Raw genomic sequence first — 22,663 nt, forward strand, 5'->3', positions numbered from 1 at the left:
AACCTTAAGGTGATGGCTTTTTTAAACAAATGTACTATCTTGACTATGATAAAGTAATGATTCGTTTACTAACATGAGATACATTCATAAAACTCTTAAATAATATTTAATTAAGTTGAAACGTATATATTTAGAGTTTAATTTCGCTACATTTATTGAATATTAAATTATTTTTGGATCGATGAATTTAATTAGATAAAGTCATTTACCACATGTTATATTTGTTTCGATGGTTGACCTCAGTAAACTTGGAAGGAAGAGTTTGTTCAATCTGTTCACTATTGGATAGTATGGTTCCCATCCCTCTATTCTAAAGTCTAATAATTGCTTCTGAGTTGATGAACGGAATGGTGTGTCTATTTGGTTAAATATGCTTTATCATGTGGAATTGGTAAGGAAGTTGGAAGTTGACGCCCCTAACGTTCAGTTGCAATCGCCGTTGGTTCTTATTTTTTGGTTGACAAATGTTCAATAATTTACTTCCTTCCTACGCATACTAATATTTTTCATCGTGGTATTTCTGAATACGTTTTGTGTAGGTTGTGTCGTTAAGATGTCAAAAAATGATTTTCTTTTCCTTTTTTTTTTTGGCAGTGCCTGTGATATCTTTTGTAACAATGGCTGATGTTTTGACAAACTTAATGCTAGCTTCTTACAGGAAGATTGCTGTGAATTTTGTTTCGCATGGTTACACGAACTCTTTTACAATTTATATTCTCATGGGTATATTACACATAAGGTCATTAAATTATTAGTAAATTTATATTTTGATTACTCAACTTTAAAAAGATACAAAATGGTTATTGGACTATTCAATTTTTTTTATTTAAATCACTGAATTATTCGAAAGTTTTTATTGAAGTCACTAAATTATTAACTTTTTTTTAAAATCTAACTAGCAAGCTCTAAGCAACGATTCAAAGACCAATACGTTGGTTCAGTACGTATTGACGAGTAGAAAAACATACCTAAGATTCAAATCAATCTGACAGTTAGTGTCAAAAATCGGATAAGAAAGTTACTTGAATTTTGATTTGTAGATTCGTGACGTTCAAATTTATTTCATTACAAAAAAATTAAATTGTAGAATAGAAGGGAAAGAAAACTTTCAATTGGTGTAGTAGGTGTGAACGGATAAGGGCATACAATATCAATTTTAACAGTTCAATAATTTAAATAAAAACTTTAAAATAATTTAATGACAATTTCGTAACTTTTTTGAAATTGAATGATGAAAATGTAAATTTTATTAATAGTTTAACACCACCTTGAGAGTAGAAAGGTTTGGCACATAAGTTTTTCATCATGCAAATAGAGATGTTTATCTTTCTTTTTCTTAGGTTATGATCTTGTGCAAGAATTTTCTTGAAAGAGCTGACAGCTTCTTCCCAACTATATGTTAGCTGGCACTGTTCCCACGGCAACAAGGCGGTACAAGCCTCAGTCGGGTATGGTGAAATTAAATTTTGATGTGGGCGTTGATTGGTTGACCAGGAAAAAGCTGGTTTTGTGGGCAATGGGGGTACTTTTTGGCAGTGCAGACAGCTCACTATTTAACTAGTGATAAGATTATTTCTACTTGGTGGCATCATCCACGGATTTGTATAGGATGAGAACAATTTTACTTGGTGACGATCCACCGATTTGTATAGTCATTGGAATTGAAAGGGCAAATTGTTTAATGAATGATCAACAGAATCACTTCTTTTAACAAGGCATTCTTTTTACATAAAATTTTAACTGACTGAAGCGTGACTACAGAGTATGTTCATTTTCTAGATTCCTATTCAGTCAGTAGTGAAAGAATCTGCACACATAAAAAACAAGTACCAATAAATTTTATTGTTATTGGGTACTAAAATAGTTTGAGACCACTAAGTCAAGACCTAAAATTTCTAACTTGACATTCCAGCTTTAGCACTTTGATCTAAGCCTAGGTATATTTACAAATTTTTTTACTACAAAAGTGTTCACAAATTCAGGGCATCACTGTTGTGTTGAATGAACCCCCAACTTTTCCAACAACTTGGAACTCTTCTTCTACATCTCTTTTCTCCCATAACATCACCTACCAACCGACCTCATCTTCAAGCAGTCTGTCACACCATTTCAAAATGTAAAAGCAAACATTAGATGTTTCATATCAAGAAATCTTCCTTGAAAGTAAGCTTTTAGTATTATTATTACATAAAACCACAGCATAGGCACAACTCTATTACTGCTTTAGAGCATACTATGATTTCTATTTCCTCCTCTTCCTTCTGTCTTTTTCAAGCATAACTGTTTCAGTTAATGCAGCTTAAAAACCTTCAACTTAACAAATTGACTTACACAAGACAAACACAATTCTAACAGGCTTCACTGACACGCTGTTAAAGCATGCTAGAGTCCATAACCCATGCATGGTGTGTGTAATTCTTGGATACCCTGGACCTATCCAGTCTCTAAGGCTACTATTTTCAGATTTTTGCTGGAACTTTGAATTTTCACTCAGTTGGAAAGAAACTGAAAAAGGCAAATATGAGTTTCCATCCACAATAACAAAAACCGATCTTTCAAATTGGAAAGAGTACCAGAGAGAAAATGAAAAAGATGAAAGATGTGAGTTCACTTAATGCAAATTTACAAGATATGCCATCCTTCTCTTAATCGCTGTTTCTTTTCACTTACAAAATATATGCCAATAAACTAACGTTAATTTTATTGTTTTCCTCTTTTCAATTGCGAATGTATACTCAAGAAGTTCAAAGTGACCTGGGACCAGAGGTAGTGTCAACACCGGCATACTTTAAGTAGGATGCATGATTCCCACTAGTTTCAATACAAGACTCTCAATGTTCAAGGGACATCATATCATGCCTATACATACCCTGCACTTCTGTTAAATGAGAAATCCTAACAGGTTTTAATTTCTGAAATTTGCCTTTCTATTTCATATGCACTATCTGTTCTTTTCTTGCTTGTGGTCTGCTTTTCTAATAGGAATTCTTCCAAATGTTTCAACACCATCATAGATTTTTAAGGACAAGGCAAACAATCATAAAAAGATGTTCTGAGGTTAGAATCAACCAGGAAGAGGAACACCAGAACTTACCACTAAATCCTTCAATGTTTTTCTTTGGCAAGAAACCGATCCATTTCATCTTCAGCATAAAGAATTTTAGCCCCACATCCTCTTTCATCCACTGACCCAACAGCTTCTTCATCGACCAAAACCGCATTCACCCTGTGAGATTCCATCTTGGTGTTTGGAATCTGTCCAAAATGCAAGAAATATACCAGGGCATAGAATAAATAGCTTTCTTTGAAAATGTCACTTCTAGAAAAGAAAAGGTAAATATCAATTATCTGCGACTAAAAACTATGTTTTTATGTGGAATATAATATTAAGCTCACGAGCAGATATCCTTTTTTTCTGATGAAAGAAAAGAGAGCCCATAATACTGTTTACTGGCTTTAGGAAAAAACCAGCATAGGAAAAAGCACCAACCAGAACTAGTTTGCAATCATGTTACAAAGACAAAGAAACTTCAAGAAACCATTTTCTGTATATACCTCAAACATAGCTTCTGTAAGAATGTTTTCCAGTATGGCTCTTAAACCTCGAGCACCAGTATTCTTAGCCATTGCCTTCTTTGAAATCAATCTCAATGCAGTTTCAGTAAAATATAATTTGACCTGAAAAGCTAAACCGAAACAAGTAGTACATGGTACAACAAATGAAATGCTTGAATCATTTCTTGGAAGACCAAAAAAACCAACAGAAAAGAGAGAAAAGGGTGGACAGAAAAGGGTAGAAGAGTTTCTTGACCAACAGTAGAAAAGGATAGAAAGCTTACGCCATTCATGTTAAACATTTTCTTGTACTGCTTACCAAGAGCATTCTTTGGTTTCATGAGGACCTGTTAATGAATTAACAGTTTACATTTTGTCAATTATCATAACAGGTATGACTGAAACTGAGAAATCCATCCATGATTCATACAAAGTTTTCTAGATGAGGGAGCCCAATGGAGGTGTCCATGTGGCACCCACTTTTGGCTCCCTCCTTCTTTACCACTTTTGCCCAAAACCCACCATTTTTTACTTTTACATCTAACAGAAAGGAATGAAAGAAGAAGGATAATAGAGAGGTTGGTGAGAAAAATGATGACAGTAAAACATCAGTTGCTGAGAAAGAATGACATAAAAAACAAGGATCAGGAGTAGGACCCTTTTTCCTTTTGGAAGTGTCTTTATAGAACTCTTCATCAAAACAACGAATATCCATCTAGTTTATTTTGAATTTCTAAACATCACTCAACCATTATATAATCTAACATCTCAGGAAAAGACCCCTTACAGAACAACTTATGTCCAAGGCCCTAGAACAAAATACATGCAGAGCAAAAACAAAAAAAGAAGAAAAGAACAAACCTCAACAAGTTGGTCCTCATCCAAAGCTGACAAGCCAACTAAAATAGGAAAGCGGCCAATAAATTCAGGAATCAATCCATATGCAATAAGATCATCACTTTCAACCTGCAGGTTAAGCATGAGGCTTTCCAATATAGTGGACAGCAATTTTTAAGAGAAATATAGAATGAAACCAGAATTACACTCCAAGCAAATATGAGAAGGCAATCAAAAATATTTAGTTGCCTTCTAGCCATATTGAGTTTTGATTCTCACAGATTCCAACAATGATGATGCAACTGCAGCAGTAATCAAGGGACTGGTCCTCATATTTTCACGGACAGGTGCTCCAAAGCCGATAGAAGAATCTTGCCGCCTGAAAAAAAAAAAAACACAGCTAGAAGAAAAGTTCAACAGACAATGGGCATGAGTATTAAGACAGTAAATGATAGTGTTACCTTTCTGAAATGGTTTTCTCCAAATCATTAAATGCTCCACCACATATGGAAAGTATATCTTTTGTATCTATCTGCAGCGTTGTAAGGTTACCATACTAATAAACTCAAGGTGAACTAAAAGAATGAATAATTCCAGACTCTTATTTATATGTTATTCTCTGTGTTCCTCCTAACAGATAATTACTTTGAAGACGACTCAAGATCATTGCACTATAAATCAAATGATAGGTTATTTAAATAGATGAGATTAGTAGATTGAATGCAGAATACCTTTCTCCCAGAACATTTAGGGTGTGCTTAGGAATTTAAATTTGGACTACAACTTTTTTAAAAAATATTGTGTTTAAAAACTTACTAAACCGTACATCTTCATTTGGCAAAATCCAATACATGAACAGAAGAAGCAATGTTTACCAAACACTTCCGAAAATTAGGATGAATTTTGCAAAATTCAACCTATATGAAGATGTAATTTGAAATCAAAAGTTGAGCCTTTTAAATTCCTAATAGTTTTTACTGATTCAAATTTAACCAGTTAAAACTATTTAACAATATATTGATTTTAAATCCAAAATAAAATTACAACCCAAAGATACAAGTTTCATGATGAACCATTAAAAAATATGTTTGTGCAATTTTGTGCCTTTGTTTACAACAAAAGACAAGTCAGTGGAATTCTATCGATCAATCAATGGATAAAACTTCCTAGCTTCTTGATACCAGTGTTAGGCATTCAACCTAAAATCAATTCGTTGATGTATGATAGCTAGCTGATTAGAGTTTATGGCAGTTATCTTATTTAAGTTCAGAAAATGTTCCAAAATTTTGAGAGAGAGAAGTATACCTGAAAGCTATCACCATGAAGATTCCTTCGAGCTCCTTTATCAGGCATGGGAATGTTCACTATCTGCCAACAAAATATTCACCATCTCAGATGGTCAAAATAGGGGACTCTTTTTCTATATATTGGGGATGGAGGAGCATTGCTTGGGTTCAAACCTAAGCCTAAATGTCTTACACACATTATTGTTGCCACTAGGCCAAGAAGTAGGGGGCAGAAAGATGTAGCAAAATTTCAACACATTATTTTTAACATAGATAGATGTTGCAAAAAGTATTTGGTAGAGGAAATTAGGTGAATTGCGTCTTTTCAAGTGTTTGACTTAGATTGAGATCATACTGAGGTAAGGTGAGAGAGAAGTTTAATGTTGGAAGAAAATTACATAATTGAGAATGAAAGATCGGGGGGGGGGGGGGGGAAATTATTATTTAATGCTTTCTTTTAACCTTAGTAGTTGTATCCCCATGTCTCAAATTTAGAATTGACATATCAAACACTTAGATACATACCAATACCTGATTCTTATACCCAGGTCCGAGCAACATAGCTCATATGTATAACAAATCAAGAATATGTTTTAAGGACCTTATTCTAAATTAGCACCTTGAAACATTAATCAAAAGCACGATGTTCATAGAATCTATGTATAAGGCAAATTAGTGACAGTATAATGAGATCTGAAACCGATTTCAATTGAGGTAAGCAATAATAAGCAACATGTTTAAGGACCATATCAATTAGAAAAATGATTCACTCACTGTTCCTTCCAGCATTTTTAGCAATGCTTGTTGAACACCCTCTCCAGACACATCCCTCCCAATATTCGAACTCTCAGCCTGAAGAAAAAACAATCTAAGCTATCAAAATGGCATATTTAGCATCAATATGCTTGGCTCACATATTAACAATTCAAAATACCTTCTTAGTTATCTTATCAACTTCATCAATATATACAATTCCATGTTGAGCTGCTTCAACATCAAACTTTGCTTCCTATACACCAAGGAAAATAACAAAAAAAATGGCACCACTTGATATAAGATGAGACAGGATATGCAATGAAATAGCAGAAATTCTCAGAAGCTTGAGAACAAAAATACAGTCTCATGCTTCAAGATTACGAAACAGAGGCAATAAAGATAAAGGGCAAGTACATTAATAAGGTAAAATAACTATTGTTCCATCATAAATTCAATTTTTGAGTTGTAACAACAACTGCTTAACAACAGGGGTACGACATTTCTGTAAGTGATTAAAATATGGTTCCATAACACACTTTTGTATTAGTTTGTAGGTCGTGCATTCCAGTTTTGTCTAATCTTTTTTTTTTTTTTTTGCTGCATGTACATCACCTTCAAATATTTAATATGAAAAATCAGAAATAACAGAAGAAAGCAAAATAGAAAGGAAATGGAAGATAGCAGAGTGCCAAATTTTCTGCGTGAGTATATGAAAACCAGGACATACTACAATAAACATACCACAAGTAGCTTATACAATATTGATTCTACGTCTTCTCCAACATAACCTGCCTGAAGAATAAAAGGCCAAATTGTTAGCATGCTCTAGCTCAGTGGCAGCAAAAACATGTTCCTATCCTTAAAGACATATTACTAAATCAGAAACAAAAACAGCAGAGTTTCATTACACTTCAGAGCAGAGGTATAAGCAGTCCAAAAAGATCTATCATCTACCTTTTATGTCAACTTTTATCTCATTGGTTTCCCTTTAGAGTACAAAAGAACAATAAGATAGGAAAACAGTATATTGCATCCCAGTCCTCATTACAATATAGAGAAGCAAAATATTTTGACCAGTTGTTCGTTTTCAATACCTATATGCACACTTCAATAATGCAAGGCTGTCAATGTTGCCCATGTGACCAAGTTGTCTAAACAGTATTGTCAGTTATTGTCTTTGTTGAAGTTAAGAATGGCCTCCAGGACTAACTATTTTTGGAAAAAGTTACCAGGTCATTAACAATATATTTGAAGATGTCCTCTAGGACTATTTCTGGAAAAAGGTACCAGTCATTAACATTTTTCTTTTTGAAACTGCATTAACAAAATATTTGAAACACAGATTGGCTAAATAAGGTATATATCTCTTTCCTAGTTCCTTTATCTAATGCAAACAATATGACCCTGAATATGATTTCTAATGTTATTCTTCGAAACACAAATTTGAAAACTTCACTTTAGATTTCATTTGCTGTATAATTTAGAAAGTGAAATGCATACATCACAATTTGAGCTAGTGCCTTTATTCTGGGGGTCAACTTGCCTGTGTTAAACTTGTTGCATCAGCAATGACAAATGGTACATTCACAATGCGTGCTAGTGTCTTTGCAAGTAATGTTTTTCCTGTCCTCATAATTAAGGTTTAAAATTTAAACAAAAAAAAAAACACAAGTGAATAATCAATAGAAGCAGCAAGAAGTTATTCAGCATATAAGACTGTACCTGAACCAGTGGGACCTATTAACAGTACATTGCTCTTATCCAGCTCAACAAAATCATTGGCAACATGTTCATCATTGTCACCCAATTCAGATGCCCTGGCATTGAGATGCAAGTATTCAGTCTAGGAAGGTAAACCAAATAGACAAGCAATCTGTTATAAAGCATTCATAATTAAGTTAACATAAATCAGACATGAAACTGAAAGAAATTATATAAACCACTAATTGAGGACTCATTGGTTACTGAACTGATTAACCAAGAAGACCAGAAAGCACTAACTCATTTTTCTCGGAGGAATGGTATATCCTTTTATAGTGGTTGTAAACTGCCACAGATAACACCTGTTAAGATAAGTAGACCTTCAATAAAACAATGAAACTGTGAATGAAAACTGCTGTTGAAAATTTTAACAATGCTAGGGCTTTTTTTTCCAAAAATTCTAAAAGTTCTCATAAAAAAGGTTATTGTAATAATTACAGGCCATAAAAGTTTAATAAATGAGTGCAGAAAGGATTTCAACTTGGGAGGAAGATTAGGGGGATGGCAGGAGGGGAAAAGAAAAATGTGCTATATTTTTCCTTGTTAGTGTAGAAATTAAAAATGTTTGGATGTGCTGCTTCCATCTCCTTGGGAAATCAATCCTTCCAACAATACGAGGAAAGTGGATGCGAATCAAACATTCAACAAAAGAATAGTTATTTTATTTAGGATTTTAAGATTAACTTTTTCTTTCCTTCCATTATACATATCTTGTACTAAACATGTGTACCTAAAAACAAAAATCCCCATTCTTTCCTTCCCTCCATTGTCCTCCCTTCCATTCTAACAAATACAGAGAAGGAAACCTTGAAAAACCTTTCTAAGACGAAAAGGCTTCCTTACCCGCATTCATTGAGTAATCTCTCTTGCGTTGAAGCAAAGTTAAGATTTATTTGTTAAAAATTCAGAACATACTTAACCAGAAAAGTCAAGGAATTCAATTCAAAACAGGCATCGGAAGTAGAAGGAAGGGTTTACCTTCTTTGCCTTTTGTTGGCCGATGACAAATTCATCCAACCTCCCATAAATTTCCTTCGGGGTCAGTAATTCCCTCTCTAACCTCCCCGAAACGTCATCCTTGTCCCCATCACAGTCATCATTCAGTTTCTGAATTCCCCCCGGGTCTTTCCTCGAGATCCCCTCCGCATCCCCTTTGATCCTCCCCAACTCCACAAAGCTCCCTTGCAAGGGAACCAGCTTAAAGGGCCGGAAATAGAAGGCCGTTTTACAGTTACGGCAGAGATTGAGAGCCTGGAAAAGGCCTGGCTCCCTAGCGGTGATGGATAGTTGGCGGTTAGAGAAAAGGACGGGCATCTGATTAGAGCATCGAGGACAGTTCACTTCAGCCCTAATGTGGTCGTACTCCTCCGTGCCGTTCCATTTCTGACGAAAAATCGACCAGGATGAGGTAATCCCAACAGGGGTTTTACGGGAGCGGAGAGAGGTGAGTCTGAAGAGCGATGAAAGCATGGCGTAGGAGGTAGTTGGCTCCGTGGAGAGGGGAAAATACAAGCAGCCGATTAGGAAAAGTACAGAGATAGAGCGATTTGTGCTGTTGTTTGTAGGAAATTTGTTGGGTTTCGGTTTAGGAAGTAGTCCGGTCCTGTCCTGTGAGAACATGAGGCAGCAGTTTAGTGTGGTTCATTTTCCATCTGCTTAAAACGGCACCGTCCCTTTTGGTTTCCAGTTTAGGATTTTTTCTTTTCTTTTGTTTCTTATCAAATTGAAGGGCATTGATTGTTTCTTTCTTGGCGAGTAGTGATTGCTTGGATTTCATTCATGTCCTGCTAGTATTTTCTTCTTCCTTTTGTCCATTAGTCACGTCATACATGACCTTGTCTTCCATTACCATACAATCATTTTTTTGGCTTTATTTTGAATGGTGAAATGCCGTTGCAGCAACGGTCATAAAATTTGAAACCTAAACGGCATAGCATCTGCTTCTTCTTGACGCGCCTTTTTCTTGTGAGTAAGCATTAAAAAGCAGTGCAATTATTTCAGCACCGGCAGACTCAGTCTAGAATAAACGGTGAAAATGTTTAAAGCTGTGAAGAAGCTCAAATTCTGGTCAAGAAAGAAGAGGAAGAGGAAGTCCCTTGCCCCTCAGCCCTCCCATTGCATTTGCCATTGCTCTCACTCCACCTCCTCCCACTATTATCAATGCAATTACCCATACTCACCACTTCAGCCCTCAGCACCACCGTTACCACCATGGCTCCAAGCAGAGTTGACCCAAGATGAGTTTCCAACATTAGAGCAGGCTGAGGCTGAGCCATTCCCTGAATTTTCCCATCCAACAGATCTGGTTCAAGATATTGAATCAGCCCCCATGATTCCAGCAGCAGCAGTCCCATCCTATCAGCAGTACATGGTATCGAATCCCGTCTATGGGCCGCCTGTAGTGCAACAGACAGGTAGAAGAGAGAGATCAGGTGGGTATTTTGGATGTATTATTGATATTAGCCTCCGTCTAATCCGATGTTTTTGTCCGTGCGTCCATATCAGAGAAGTTTCACAGAGAGTTATGAAAAAGCCCTCAGTTTCCGTATTATCATAATATAGGACATTACAACGAGACCTCCATTTTCCTTTATAGACATATACGTTAGTTTAAAGGGTGTTTCTTCTTCTTCTTGTTATTATATTATTAGTATCAAGTGTTTGTAAGTAGAGATCGATGTTTTCTTCCTCTTTTTGTTTTTCATGAGTCATTTGTGATCCTGTCTATGCGACTTCTTTTCTTTTTTGGATATGCTTTATATCCATCCAAAGAAACAGCAAAGCTGCTGCAACAGTCATTGCTACTGATTTAAGTCCGGTGGCAGTTGCTGTGGCCACTACTAATGTGCAAAGATATGGTCTACAGGTAACTCATTTCATTGTATCAGTACTAGTGACAGAGTGGGGAAAAAAAATTTTAAGTCGGAATTAAATTGTATATTTTTACGATAGTAAAAATATAATTTTATTATTTTAATAGTTATTGATTTATAGTTTTTGAGGTTAATTAGTAATTTTATTATTACTAATTTAAAATTTTATAAATTATAAAAAATTTAAATTAAAAGGATGCCATTTTTTTCCATTTTATTAGTACTAAACTCTGCCACTTATTAGTACGAATTTAGTTTGCAGTTAGTATACAGACTGCCTAGACCCTATTGAAAACTGCAAATGCTTCCTAAATTTGTATTATGCACAAAGCAATATTAATAGTTTGACGTATTACAAAGAGGAAAAGGAAAATTCAAAAAGAAAGAATCAGTGCTATTATGGTGCCCGATCGATCACCATGGCAGTTTGGATAAAAGACTGCATGGAAATCTCCAATTCTTTGTTGCAGAACAAGATATAGGATGAGCATTTGTCGTGATTAGTCAAGATAAGTTAGATTTGAATGATTTATGCAAGACTACATGTCTTAAAATTGAAGAAAACATAATTTTGCTGTAAATAAACAAATTATACTGCCATAATCTTTTATAATATATAAAAAATTTCAAACATTTTATAACATACATTTATAAATTCAATACCAACAAGTGATGGATGTAGTGGTAAAATATATTCTATATAAAATTTATAAAAAAAACCTAAAATAACGTGACACAATTCATATGATGTCCTCAAAATTCGAAAAAATCCATAAAATCTCAAAACCTAAAAAGAATTGAGAACCTAAAAACTTGGAAAAAACTTGAGAAATTCAAAACCTGAGAAACCCAATAATCTAGGTTTATGTTTTTTACATTTCAAGGTTATGTTTTATGGTTTTGAAATTTTTAGATTTTTTTAGGGTTTTTTTGTGATTTTTGTTTTAGAATTTTGACTTTATGATTAATATTTAGGGCTAATGTTTTAGTTTTCAACTTTCAAGGTTTAGTGTTCATGTTCCAAGATTTTCTTTTAGGGTTTATGGTCTTGGTACCCAATGCTTTTATTTCACCTTTTATGATTTTTAGGGTTTAAAAGGTAAGGCTAGGGCTTATGAATTTTGTTTTATGGTTTAGGATTTAGGATTTTAAGGTTTATAATTTTATTGTTTATATTTGTGTTTTAAGGTTTTATCTTTTTTCTTTTAGGGTTAATGTTTTAGTGTTTTAATTTTCAAGGTTTAGTGTTCACATTTTAAGATTTTCTTTTGGGGTTTACAATCTTGGTACCCAATGCTTTTATTTTGCAGTTTTATGATTTTTAGGGTTTAAGAGGTAAGATTAGTGCTTATGAAATTTGTTTTATGGTTTAAGATTTACAGTTTATAATTTTATTGTTTATATTTGGGTTTTAAGGTTTTATTTTTTCTTTTAGGGTTTCAAGGCTAGAGTTGAGGGTCTTAGGTGCTGATTCAAGGTTTTCTTTCAGGGTTTTCGATTTTCCCTGTCTACTAGGATTTGTGGTCTTTATTGGTTGCATACACTATGAAATCAAAACCCACAAAACCTCAATTTGATGGTCTAAACCGAAACTTTATTAGTTTCTTCAGTAATATTTTTATAACATAGCTTTTACATAATTTCTTTTTCACGAGTTTGCTATAAAAATAATCCTACAAAGAAAAATATTCTTCACAAATATTTCGATTCACCACCCAAAAAGCCCCCAAGCAACTCTCATAAGTGATACAATTCTTCCAAGATAAAGCGTTTTGCACTCGCTACAACTTTATAGAGGCCAACCAACATATTTTTGGATCAAAATTAAAAAATTGGAACAAATATGGTTGATAGACTATAACACACCACTAATTTCAAAATCTTCCCTCTTTTTTTTCCTCTAGATTATTTAACTCCTGTTAAATGTATTACTATTAGTTTGCCCTGAAAAAAGAAACCAAAAACAAAAGAACTGTTAAAAACAGGAAGCAAGCAGATGACTATAATAATATCATCATCCAAATTTAACAAATATTGCAAGAATAAACAGTACCTGGATATCGGTTCTTAAGAAATATCTACTATTCGATAGTTATCAATAATAAGCTTTTTCTTAATATTCACAATAGAAAACAAAAGAATATAGAGAAATGGAAAACAAGTGAGGTGGAAAAAAGGAGAGACCAAAAGAATGCTATTTTTCTTTCATTGTGCTTTTGGCATGGAGGATTAAATCCATGAAAGGAGGCCCAAGTAAAAATTGTTAATTTAAGTTGGATGAGTGTCTTTTTTATTTTGGAAAATCATAGAGGGGAAAGCCAAGGAGCAAATTCACCTATTTTCCTTCCCTCCTACCAAATGGAAGAAAGAATGAAAATGATGTAATTCTTCCATTCCTCTTTCCCCGCCGCCGACAAGTGTATGTGTGGAGGCAAGAATATAACTGAACATGGCTGATACTTGTTCAAATTGGTTCAAAGAGTATCAACCATACTGAGTTAAAGCACAAATCATTGCTTCCAATGCAGATTTTCCTACCAGTAACATCTTACATATTTTTTTTGTTTACTCGGTTGAGAATTCTTTGCCCTCTGGCTCTCAATTATTCCTTCTCTTAAAGGCAAATCAAGCACAAAGGAAAAGAGAAAGAGAGATGCACATAGAAAAACGGTATGTCGTATTCATTTCATCAAGTAAACTAAACTCTTGCATACCCCATTCTTTCAGCTTAAAAGCATTTTAAATCTTTAAAGGAAAAAGCAAGCATGGCGCTCAAATGATAAAGAGCAAAACTTTATACCATTCCTGATGCATAAAAACTTAACCATGTGTCACCCTTTCAATAAAAATAGCAAAATATTCTCTGAAAGCAACCAAATGTCCACACAAGAGTCTAAATATGAGATGCCAAAGAAATTACGTAATGTAATTTATTGCAAGACAAATAGAATAGTGAAATTCACCTGCCAAGGTATGAATCATCTTCAGTACTGATAATTATTTCTTCTCCTGTATCAAGATAGGGCGGTACCTGAGGAAGTTGAAATTAAGTCGCAACATTCACATTAACTAAAAATATCGAAGGATATCAGAGCACCATAGAATCCATAAGCACGAGCATGAAGAAAGTTTCTAACTACATGCCCTACAACAATTATAATGAACAAATTCAACAAATAAGCAATAATATAGTCCATGGATGAAAGATGGAAATAAGTTCGTTGAGAGATTAAGATATCTAAGACCTTTTTTAGGTGGGATTTTAATCTTTGCATGTATCTTGGCTTTTTTAGATTGTTAGTGTTATTTTGTAGGATCTTAGGATCTTCTCTTTGAAGCCTTGAGAGTTTTAGGGTTATATTTGGTATTTTAAATTTTATTAAGGTTTGAGTTCTGTTATTGTTAGTCTTGTACTAACTGCTATTCTTATATGACAAAAACTTCAAAGCTATGTTGGAAACTTAAATTTCAAAATTTTGATTTAGAGTTTGTCATATAAATTGTGAGAAAGAAATCCATGCATCATGTATAAATTAGTTAAAGATTCAATATGATTATATATTTGAAAGACAAAAAACATGAACTTCAAATTCAAAAATATATCCACCAATTTCAAAGTCACCAGAAAATAACTGTCCAAGAAACCAATGAATTTTTAAAATAATCATTAATACTACATAGCATATGTTTTCTTATACAATTTATACTATTTCACAAATCTAAATCCATATTTAAAATTTAGTGCCCAAAAGCAACTTAAATGTGTTTTTCAAATAAAATTAATTAATATTTTTTGTATATTTCTCAAACCAAAAATGTCATAAATAGTATTTGTTTGAACTTAAATTTAAATGCCACTCCAACTGATAGTCAAAGAATATTTAATTTTCTTGGACTTTATATCAGTGTTTTTTTCCTTTTTTAATATCTGTTATTAACAATTTTAACTATCAAAACCAATATTTCATGTGCATATGCTTTAAGAATAGAATGATAATCATACAACAATAGAAAATTAAGAATAGCATGATAAAGAACATTTCATTTAGATATATAGAATATATGCTGAAGTATCAGCAATAGCAAATTTGAAATGGATGACTAAATTTATGAATTAATGAAATTATTGCCTTGTCTATAATGATTAATCCATCCATCATAGGAGGGTTCAACTTAAAATAATATTATTTATTCAGGCATCTCAGAGCTAATATTGAAGAGTGTGTTGTCAAGGAATGCCAGATAACAAAAGTGCCTCAAACCTTTTCGGATGAGCCGCATTAAATCAGGTGCACACCTGAAGCACCTAGGCATGATAAAATATTCCTTTAAAAGACACCCCGATTGAATTCTCTTTAATTTCTTTAAATTGTTATTTATTTTTTCATTAGTTGTACCTCACTGGTAAGAAAGGAGATAATACCAAACTCCACCCTCCAATATTTGAGCATTTAACAACTAACATGAAACCATAAGGAAAACATGCATATTGGCCTTAATAAAAAAGGAGAAATTTTTTAATATCTTGTAAGATAAATCGGATTACATTTTAGAGTTTATTATAATTATATAACTTAAGCTTATTTTATTTTTATATATAGGCACATTCAAAACACGCATATATACATAATATGCCTCATTTTACTCAGGTAAGCAAATTTTTAGTTGCTAGCACCTCGGGTTCAGTGCCTAATGTCGCCCTATGCCCTTGACAACACTAAGGAAGACAATGATATATTTTGGGTGTATGGTGTTGCAAGGATTTGAGCCCAAGCTCTCATGCATCACAAGCATCTTGCCACTAGGCCAAGAGATTGTTGGCAAAAGACTGAAATGTTAGTTAGGAAACTAACGTTCAAGTTCAATTTAACCAAGTCTGTTTGCGCTATATTGGTGTACAGGGGTCAGTTATACATTGTTTAAACTGTAGGTTTGTAAGGTTCAAGTTAGGAACACTCCTTGAGTCTCTATTTTGTGTTTTAGAATTAGGAATAGCTTACCTTGGAAATTGCTTGATGGAGGTTGTTAACTTTATTAGTTTAGTGAAATTAGGATTAGAAATCTTTGACAAGGATTGTCAAGGTAAAGAATGTAGGTTTAGGAGGGCCGAACCACTATAAATAGCTAGTGATGTCCACTTCTCAACCATTTCTTATTTGGTGAACTCTTTCCTTTTTCTTTTTAATTCTTCACAGTTTCATTTTGTTTAAGGTTCAAAGGTTAATGTTTTCTAACTGCCGTTCATCCTCCTCAAGCAATTTTACTATACAGCAGAATGAAGTGAAATGCCTATGGGTATAATCCTTTAAAAGATTCAAATACATAAAGAAAACAACTCCATGTTTGACTTACTTGAACAGTAACACCATTGTCCAGCAAAGCTTTTTTATACCTGCACCAACGAGAAGGATAAAGACAAAATCTTGAAGTCCAAAAATCTACAATAGATCTAGCAAGCGGAATTCTTTGACTGAGATTGTTGCCATTTTAACAAAAATTAATATGATGTCAAAATGCAGGGGATTTTCAATTATCACAAACAATCATTTACTAATTTCTTAATGAAGTAAAATGAGGGGAAATACAAATTGAAAAAGAAAAAGATAATTAACAATATTATCATACTCGACGATGAACGAGTCTATGGTTGCAATTTTCAAATGCAAATGCTGTTTGGGTTGAGGAAAAAAATCTTATCTAAATGCCTTTAAGAAAGAGAGAAAAAGACTGTTAGTGCTGTTGTTGAAAAGAAATTGCATAAATTTACAGTGACAACTGCCAATTTAAAGAAAGAATTCACATCAACAGGAAGAAAATGGAAGTGTTTCAATAAGGAAAACTTAGTTGGATACTAAAATCTTTTAAGTGCAAATGAATTTGAAGCTTCGAAGTCCCAAAAGAATTTTGCTCAAAATCAAATTGATTTAAAATAATTCCTAAACTATGAATTCAGTTTTGTCTTAATTCAACTAAACATATATGGTTATCCTAAAAGCAATGCTGCCTAATGGCTAAAATAGTTTTCTTCAGTGAGTCCTGAAACAATGAACAGGCAGATAGAGGACATCACACCTAGAAAGGAATATAAAGAAAAGTAAACATTTTACTCAAAATTTAACCCAACACATATCAATATCCCCAAGCCCAAACCAACAGTTCGGCAATCTCTATCCATTACCAACTTCTTTAGTTCCATTGTGGCAACTAGTTGTGTAAAACTTGCCCATCATAAGCAACCACATCCATCACACACATTTACATTTTTATATATATGGATATCCAGTATCCACAGGAATCTAGGCCTACACAAAGATAGGCAATTACATGGAGTCTGAGGTTCTAAACACTGGGGTGTCCTTAAGGGGATACATCCTTTAAAATGTACTCCATTTTTCACCATATAAAAAACAGAACTTATTTGTCCAAAGTTCAAAACTAAAATTGACTTCCCAAGTAATAGAAGAGTAATACGGACCAACAAACAACTTAAGCCAAATTAATTTAAGTTGAAGGAAAAATAAGGCTCGTATAAATGTATTTTCACATAAGATGTAAGTAAAATATACTTCCACTGGTCCTTTATAATACATGCAGACAAGATAATTAATGTAAATATAGCTAGCACTATTGATTGGATATTTAGTGTAACATTTTCAGCAACATGCCAAGTAGATGTCTATAATAACTGAAACAAGTTGATACAATAATAACAAAGCATTGCTTGTCAGAGGATGTAGGAATAAGCAGGTTAACAAAATGACAGATATTATTGTATTAATATTGCTAAAAACAAATGAGAATTAATTGGAAAACATACCTAGGGGTGGCTGAAACCCCTTTCATTGGGGTTTGTGTTTCCTTAATAGTACATGTCACACGCTTTGGAACTGATGCAGTCAAAGGCCTTCCATCATATAACTCTAGTGTAACTTTCATTTCCTCTGTCATGAATGAAACAACATTCAGTGAGGCAAATACGAGTTCAATCCTGAAATCCACAACCATGCTTAAAGGAAAGAAGCAAAGGAAAATAATATGGCACTAGCACTTAATGCTTTAAAAAACTGGAGTACACTGGCAACAGCCTCCAAAGGTGTTTAGGATGCATACTAAAACTGGCCCTATTGCCAAAGCGATAATTTGCCCATAGGAACAATACCTGTTGGCGAGAAGCTAAGCTGTGGGAGTTTGTGTAACCTTTTGGTTTCTTATCCTTTTTCTTTTTTTCTTTTTACTTGTTTTTTTTTCAGTACATAGACTTATTGTTTCTTTAATTCGTCATTATTTTTCTTTCATTTTCTTGTCAATCATACTTTTATAATTTTTTGGTTTGATGGAAACTTCACTTTTTTACTATGCTCTTGGTTTGTGATTCCCTTATCTTGTTGCATTTGGTTGTTTTTTATTTTTTTTTCAATATCAATTTGCCAATAGAGTATTTGTTAAATTCCTAAGAGACCAAGAATTTTTTTTTCTTTTAGCACTTGCACTAGGAATCATTATAAATCAGTTATCTCTGTGCTCTTCCAATCAAGATGTAGCTTAATATCAGAAATTTTCAAGTACTATCTCTCTGTGATTGTGTGATGTAATAAATCTCAGCCATGACTCCATAAGGAATTCTTTTTTTGTTCTTTTTAATATGGACTCTATAAGGATATCTATGTCTGAAACTTAAGGATCCTTTTTTTTTACCCTTTCTCTTATTTAATTTTTCCTGTCTTCCTTGAGTATTCATATCTGAAAGCAGCCATCAACTTAACCTCCTAGTCCTAGATGTCCTACATTCGAAACATGGTAAAAAACATATATGATGTGCATAGAGGTAAGAAGGAAGGCAAAGATAGTGATACATCAACAATAAAGATATGATGAAACTAATAGATTAATAGTTCATTACTATTTTTTAATAAAACCATATAAATACATACAAGCACAATAAGACTACTGCAATATCCATCTATTACAACTAATTGCAGGATCATTCCCTCCAAATGATTGCCTTTCCTAAGAAGAGAAGACAGGCTTTTGTCTGGGGATGTAATTTGATAAAAGCCACTTGCAATAAAAATAACTGCTAAATGGCTCTGAACTAGAAGTGACATTCACTAGTAGATTACAATTGGGAAAAGAAGTTAAAATGGTGGTAGATCACATTCTAGTTTTAATGGCATAGCAAGATCTTAATGATGATGAAGATGAGTGCAAGGATAATTAGTGACTGTAGTAATGGAAGTGTCAACTTCATAACAGAAAACAGAGGTATTAGTTACCAGCAGACCAAGTACACAACAAGTCCAGTCTTAATTTTATCAACCTTTTAGGTAAGCAGCAGACTTGCCGAATAAGTCCAATGGTACTTGCAGTTGGTCAAATGTCTCAGGCCTGCAAAACAATATAAAAGGAATATAACTCATTGATCCCGTAGTAGAATCTTTCCATCACTTTCAATTCTTTAAATGCAAAATATTTTATGCAAGTCTTAAGAAGATGACGGTGAAAACAAATCAAACTCACTCAATCAGAAATGCAGTGTTTTTCTCTGTATACAAACACGTGAAAGACTTCTCCTCAACAAATACTCCTGCAAAAAATAATGAGACATTAATCTAATACCGACAAATAATGACCTTAAGTCATATCTGATGTTCAAGCTCAATGCAATACCATAACCATAGCCCACAAATACTTAAACTTAAGCAAACTGGGTAAAGAATTCAACAAGTTAAGATGCATACTTTCAACAGGCTCCTCAGGGCCGAAGCGTAAACTTACTTTGTTTCCATTGTCAACATCACGAAGCTCTACCTGTAGTTTTGGGGGGGGGGGGAACAAAAAACAAAACAAAACAAAAAGGAGAAATTAACAGTATGAATCTATAGAAAATAATCAAACAAAATTTTTATATATGTTTTGTCAATTTCTTTCACTTTCTCGCTTCATTATATATGTTTTGTCACTATTACAGGGTAACTGCGATTTCTGAAGATAGTTGGAAAAAACCTAATATTCTGATAAGTACCCAAAGACTGAAAAAATCATATGACTAAACAAACTAACCTGCACTTTTAGCATTGAAAAAAAATAAAAATCTCAAGCTAACCTGCATCAATGCACCTCCTCTACCTCGCTGCTTATGCTCTGATTCTACTATCTACAAACAAGTTATGTAAGAAATGTTAAACTACAGCACTATGAGTAACCTAAAAGCGAATATTTAAGCAACAACCAAGAAATAGCCATTATTACGCCTCTAGACAAGAGAGTAGGTCCGAGTTTCGAATCCCCTTTCCCCCTTGGACTTCCTCTAATGGAATAAAACATAGAAAACCTATCTTTAAGGGCACAGAATGCAAACAAGTACCTGGTAGACTCGTCCTGAGGAATTTGTAGAATGAAAACAGCATCAGTTAGTATATTAATTCAAGGGGAAAAATAAGATAATAACTAAATTTTGGTCTATGATGTTAAAAGCTAACCTGATTTTTCAATTACATTCCCAGGCCTTAGCTGCAGTACAATTAGGAGTGATCACCATCCACAAAGGAAAAGCTTTTTAATTAACAAAATCAATAGACAAAATTGAAAAAAAATAATAAAAGCAACAAATTCCACTTTTTCCAAATAAAAGAATCGTGAAGCGAAAGTGAATAGAACATGTTAAGCAGCAGCGGAGAAAGCGAAAAAGAGTAGTTTGAAGAGTGGAGCGTAAAGATGAAAATGGAGATCTAATTGAAGTTCACGAAAAGGTAAAAGTAGTTTACATGAATGGCATTGACTTTGACGCCGCGATGTTGAGAGGCGGACCACCATGGAGAGCTGCTAAGCAGAGAATGAGTAGAAGCATTCAAATTTAAGATGGTGGATAGAGATGGAGAAAGTCGCTTCGCAAGTTGAGCTCCCTTCTTCATCGTGACCGCCTGTTCCAGCTGCTTGGCCTTCTATGATTTTGCATAGCAACAGGTTGCTTTTGCTTATACTAAAATTTATTCAGGGTTTCGCAGTTTCACTTGCTGTCTAGTCCAACTAGTGACTGCAGTACTATGCATGCAGGGGCATTTAGTCGGGTTAAATTAGAGTGGGCTTATGTACGACATTAACCCAATCCATGTTTTGGGCTTAAATTTTTTACTTTGACTAAGGCCAATCAAATAGTCAATTTAAGTTTATTTTAAATTTGTTCGTGTTATTTTTTAGATTTTACAATATTTATATATTTTATTTAATATTTAATAACTTTACATAGTTTTTAATTTATTAAGATTTTATGTATAAGTATCTTGATCTTTTTTTGGTAGTTATTATATAATATAAAAAGGAAATTAATTTTTAACATAAAATAAATATTTAAAAAATATATCATATTATAGATTTTTATACATAATGTGGTCATAAATATTTTCATCTTTGAAACAAATTTGTTTATACCAATATCAATAACAATATTAACAAAAATATATAGTGTAATATACAATTATTAATTTAGAAACATTTAAATTGAATTAATGAAAAAATTAATCGTTATGTGTAAAAAAAAAAACAGAAAGCAACTATTAACATTCACGTTATAATTAGTTTGTAATGTATGTGGTGAAAAACATATATAAGTAAGTTGGTTCGAAGTATTAAAATGAAATCATTTGTAGGTAAAAAAAGTTTTGATTTGTATTTTATCTTAAGCGATGAAAATGGAGTAATTCATAATTAAATAAAACGTTTTGGGTAAAAATGCAAAAGTTTTTTTTTTTATTAAAATGAAGTCGTAGCTGCTTTTTATATATTTAATAAATTTTTTGAAAAGCTTTAGAGATGCAAAAGGTTTTTTTTTTACTCTTTTGAAATTTAAATTTTAGTCTCTACATTTTTTTAAGATATTATATCTTTGAACCTTTTTATTTAAAAATTTTGGTCCTTTTATTATTTAAAGTAGACCAAATAGACTAGTTAAACTAATTAAACCAATAACTTGTTGAAGTAGCAATCTGATGAAAAATTAGTTGATTTACGAATTCATACTAACTAGTTAAACTGAGCAAAAAAAATCAATTAAATTAATTTCTAAGCTGATCTAATCAATTATTCTAGAAACTAATTTGGTCCCACAAGTTCAAAGCAAATAAATTATTAAAAAATTTTAAAAAATAATTTATAAAATTCAATTCAACTACTATTTCAATTAACTTTTTAGCCTGGTTTGATTTGGTTTGGGACTAACCAAATATTAAATTTTTTTAACTCTCAACATTTATAGTTTTCTATCAATTTGATTGGTACCCTTTAAAAAGTATTGCAATTTTATAAAATATTTTTTCATATTTTAAACAAAAAAACTTAAAATTTTAAAAATTACAAAATTTTAAAAATAAAAAATATTTAAAATTCAAAACTTAAAATACTTGAAAAAATATAAAAATTTCAAAATACAATGTTATCTAAACTGGATCAGATATATTGAATCAGGAACTAACTAGGGTATCAGTCCAATAAGAGGTAAATAACTTGTTGACTCAAGGACCGATACAGGTTGGCAGGGGCAAAGTTAGAAAATTTTTTTAATAGAGTCGGATGAAATTTTAATTTTTTTTATAGTTTATA

At 32.8% G+C, this 22,663-nt stretch overlaps 3 protein-coding genes across 4 annotated transcripts; 1 reads left to right on the forward strand and 2 right to left on the reverse strand.

The window, feature by feature from the left end:
* Positions 1-1,816: 1,816 nt before the first annotated feature.
* On the reverse strand, positions 1,817-9,815 carry LOC107958520 (CLP protease regulatory subunit CLPX2, mitochondrial). 2 transcript variants are annotated; one of them, XM_016894330.2, is made up of 15 exons: positions 9,174-9,815; positions 8,436-8,497; positions 8,157-8,251; positions 7,978-8,057; positions 7,176-7,226; positions 6,613-6,687; positions 6,453-6,530; positions 5,698-5,760; positions 4,854-4,924; positions 4,672-4,771; positions 4,417-4,521; positions 3,840-3,902; positions 3,556-3,678; positions 3,095-3,255; positions 1,817-2,096 (listed from the first exon to the last, which is right to left on the reverse strand). In XM_016894330.2, the coding sequence occupies exons 1-14, from the start codon at positions 9,813-9,815 to the stop codon at positions 3,106-3,108; spliced, it is 1,758 nt and encodes a 585-aa protein (XP_016749819.2). In that variant the 3' UTR covers positions 1,817-2,096; positions 3,095-3,105. The 2 variants fall into 2 exon arrangements, 1 of the variants encoding a protein (XP_016749819.2); XR_001700635.2 differs by lacking the exon at positions 1,817-2,096 and having other exon boundaries at positions 3,556-3,686.
* Positions 9,816-9,935: 120 nt separating this feature from the next.
* LOC107958521 (uncharacterized) lies at positions 9,936-11,174 on the forward strand. The gene has a single exon (XM_016894333.2). The coding sequence runs from the start codon at positions 10,231-10,233 to the stop codon at positions 10,750-10,752; it is 522 nt and encodes a 173-aa protein (XP_016749822.1). The 5' UTR covers positions 9,936-10,230; the 3' UTR covers positions 10,753-11,174.
* A 1,792-nt stretch (positions 11,175-12,966) lies between these two features.
* LOC107958519 (elongation factor P) lies at positions 12,967-21,106 on the reverse strand. The gene is made up of 11 exons (XM_016894329.2): positions 20,833-21,106; positions 20,548-20,578; positions 20,433-20,446; positions 20,172-20,222; positions 19,807-19,876; positions 19,586-19,652; positions 19,386-19,453; positions 17,886-18,009; positions 16,421-16,460; positions 14,032-14,099; positions 12,967-13,012 (listed from the first exon to the last, which is right to left on the reverse strand). The coding sequence occupies exons 1-11, from the start codon at positions 20,977-20,979 to the stop codon at positions 13,003-13,005; spliced, it is 690 nt and encodes a 229-aa protein (XP_016749818.2). The 5' UTR covers positions 20,980-21,106; the 3' UTR covers positions 12,967-13,002.
* Positions 21,107-22,663: the final 1,557 nt, after the last annotated feature.

This window comes from Gossypium hirsutum, chromosome A05 (genome assembly GCF_007990345.1).
Source record: "Gossypium hirsutum isolate 1008001.06 chromosome A05, Gossypium_hirsutum_v2.1, whole genome shotgun sequence".
NCBI classification, from domain to species: domain Eukaryota; kingdom Viridiplantae; phylum Streptophyta; class Magnoliopsida; order Malvales; family Malvaceae; genus Gossypium; species Gossypium hirsutum.

Excerpts from the sequence above, each read along its gene's own strand:
- LOC107958519 (XM_016894329.2), bottom strand. The coding sequence starts at position 20,979 with ATGAAGAAGGGAGCTCAACTTGCGAAGCGACTTTCTCCATCTCTATCC. Across the intron at positions 19,877-20,171 it reads GAGGAGGTGCATTGATGCAG|GTAGAGCTTCGTGATGTTGA; the intron begins GTTAGCTTGAGA and ends CCAAAACTACAG. Across the intron at positions 14,100-16,420 it reads ACAATGGTGTTACTGTTCAA|GTACCGCCCTATCTTGATAC; the intron begins GTAAGTCAAACA and ends CAACTTCCTCAG.
- LOC107958520 (XM_016894330.2), bottom strand. The coding sequence starts at position 9,815 with ATGTTCTCACAGGACAGGACCGGACTACTTCCTAAACCGAAACCCAAC. Across the intron at positions 8,058-8,156 it reads AATAGGTCCCACTGGTTCAG|GAAAAACATTACTTGCAAAG; the intron begins GTACAGTCTTAT and ends TTATGAGGACAG. Across the intron at positions 3,256-3,555 it reads TTACAGAAGCTATGTTTGAG|ATTCCAAACACCAAGATGGA; the intron begins GTATATACAGAA and ends CATTTTGGACAG.
- LOC107958521 (XM_016894333.2), top strand. The coding sequence starts at position 10,231 with ATGTTTAAAGCTGTGAAGAAGCTCAAATTCTGGTCAAGAAAGAAGAGG.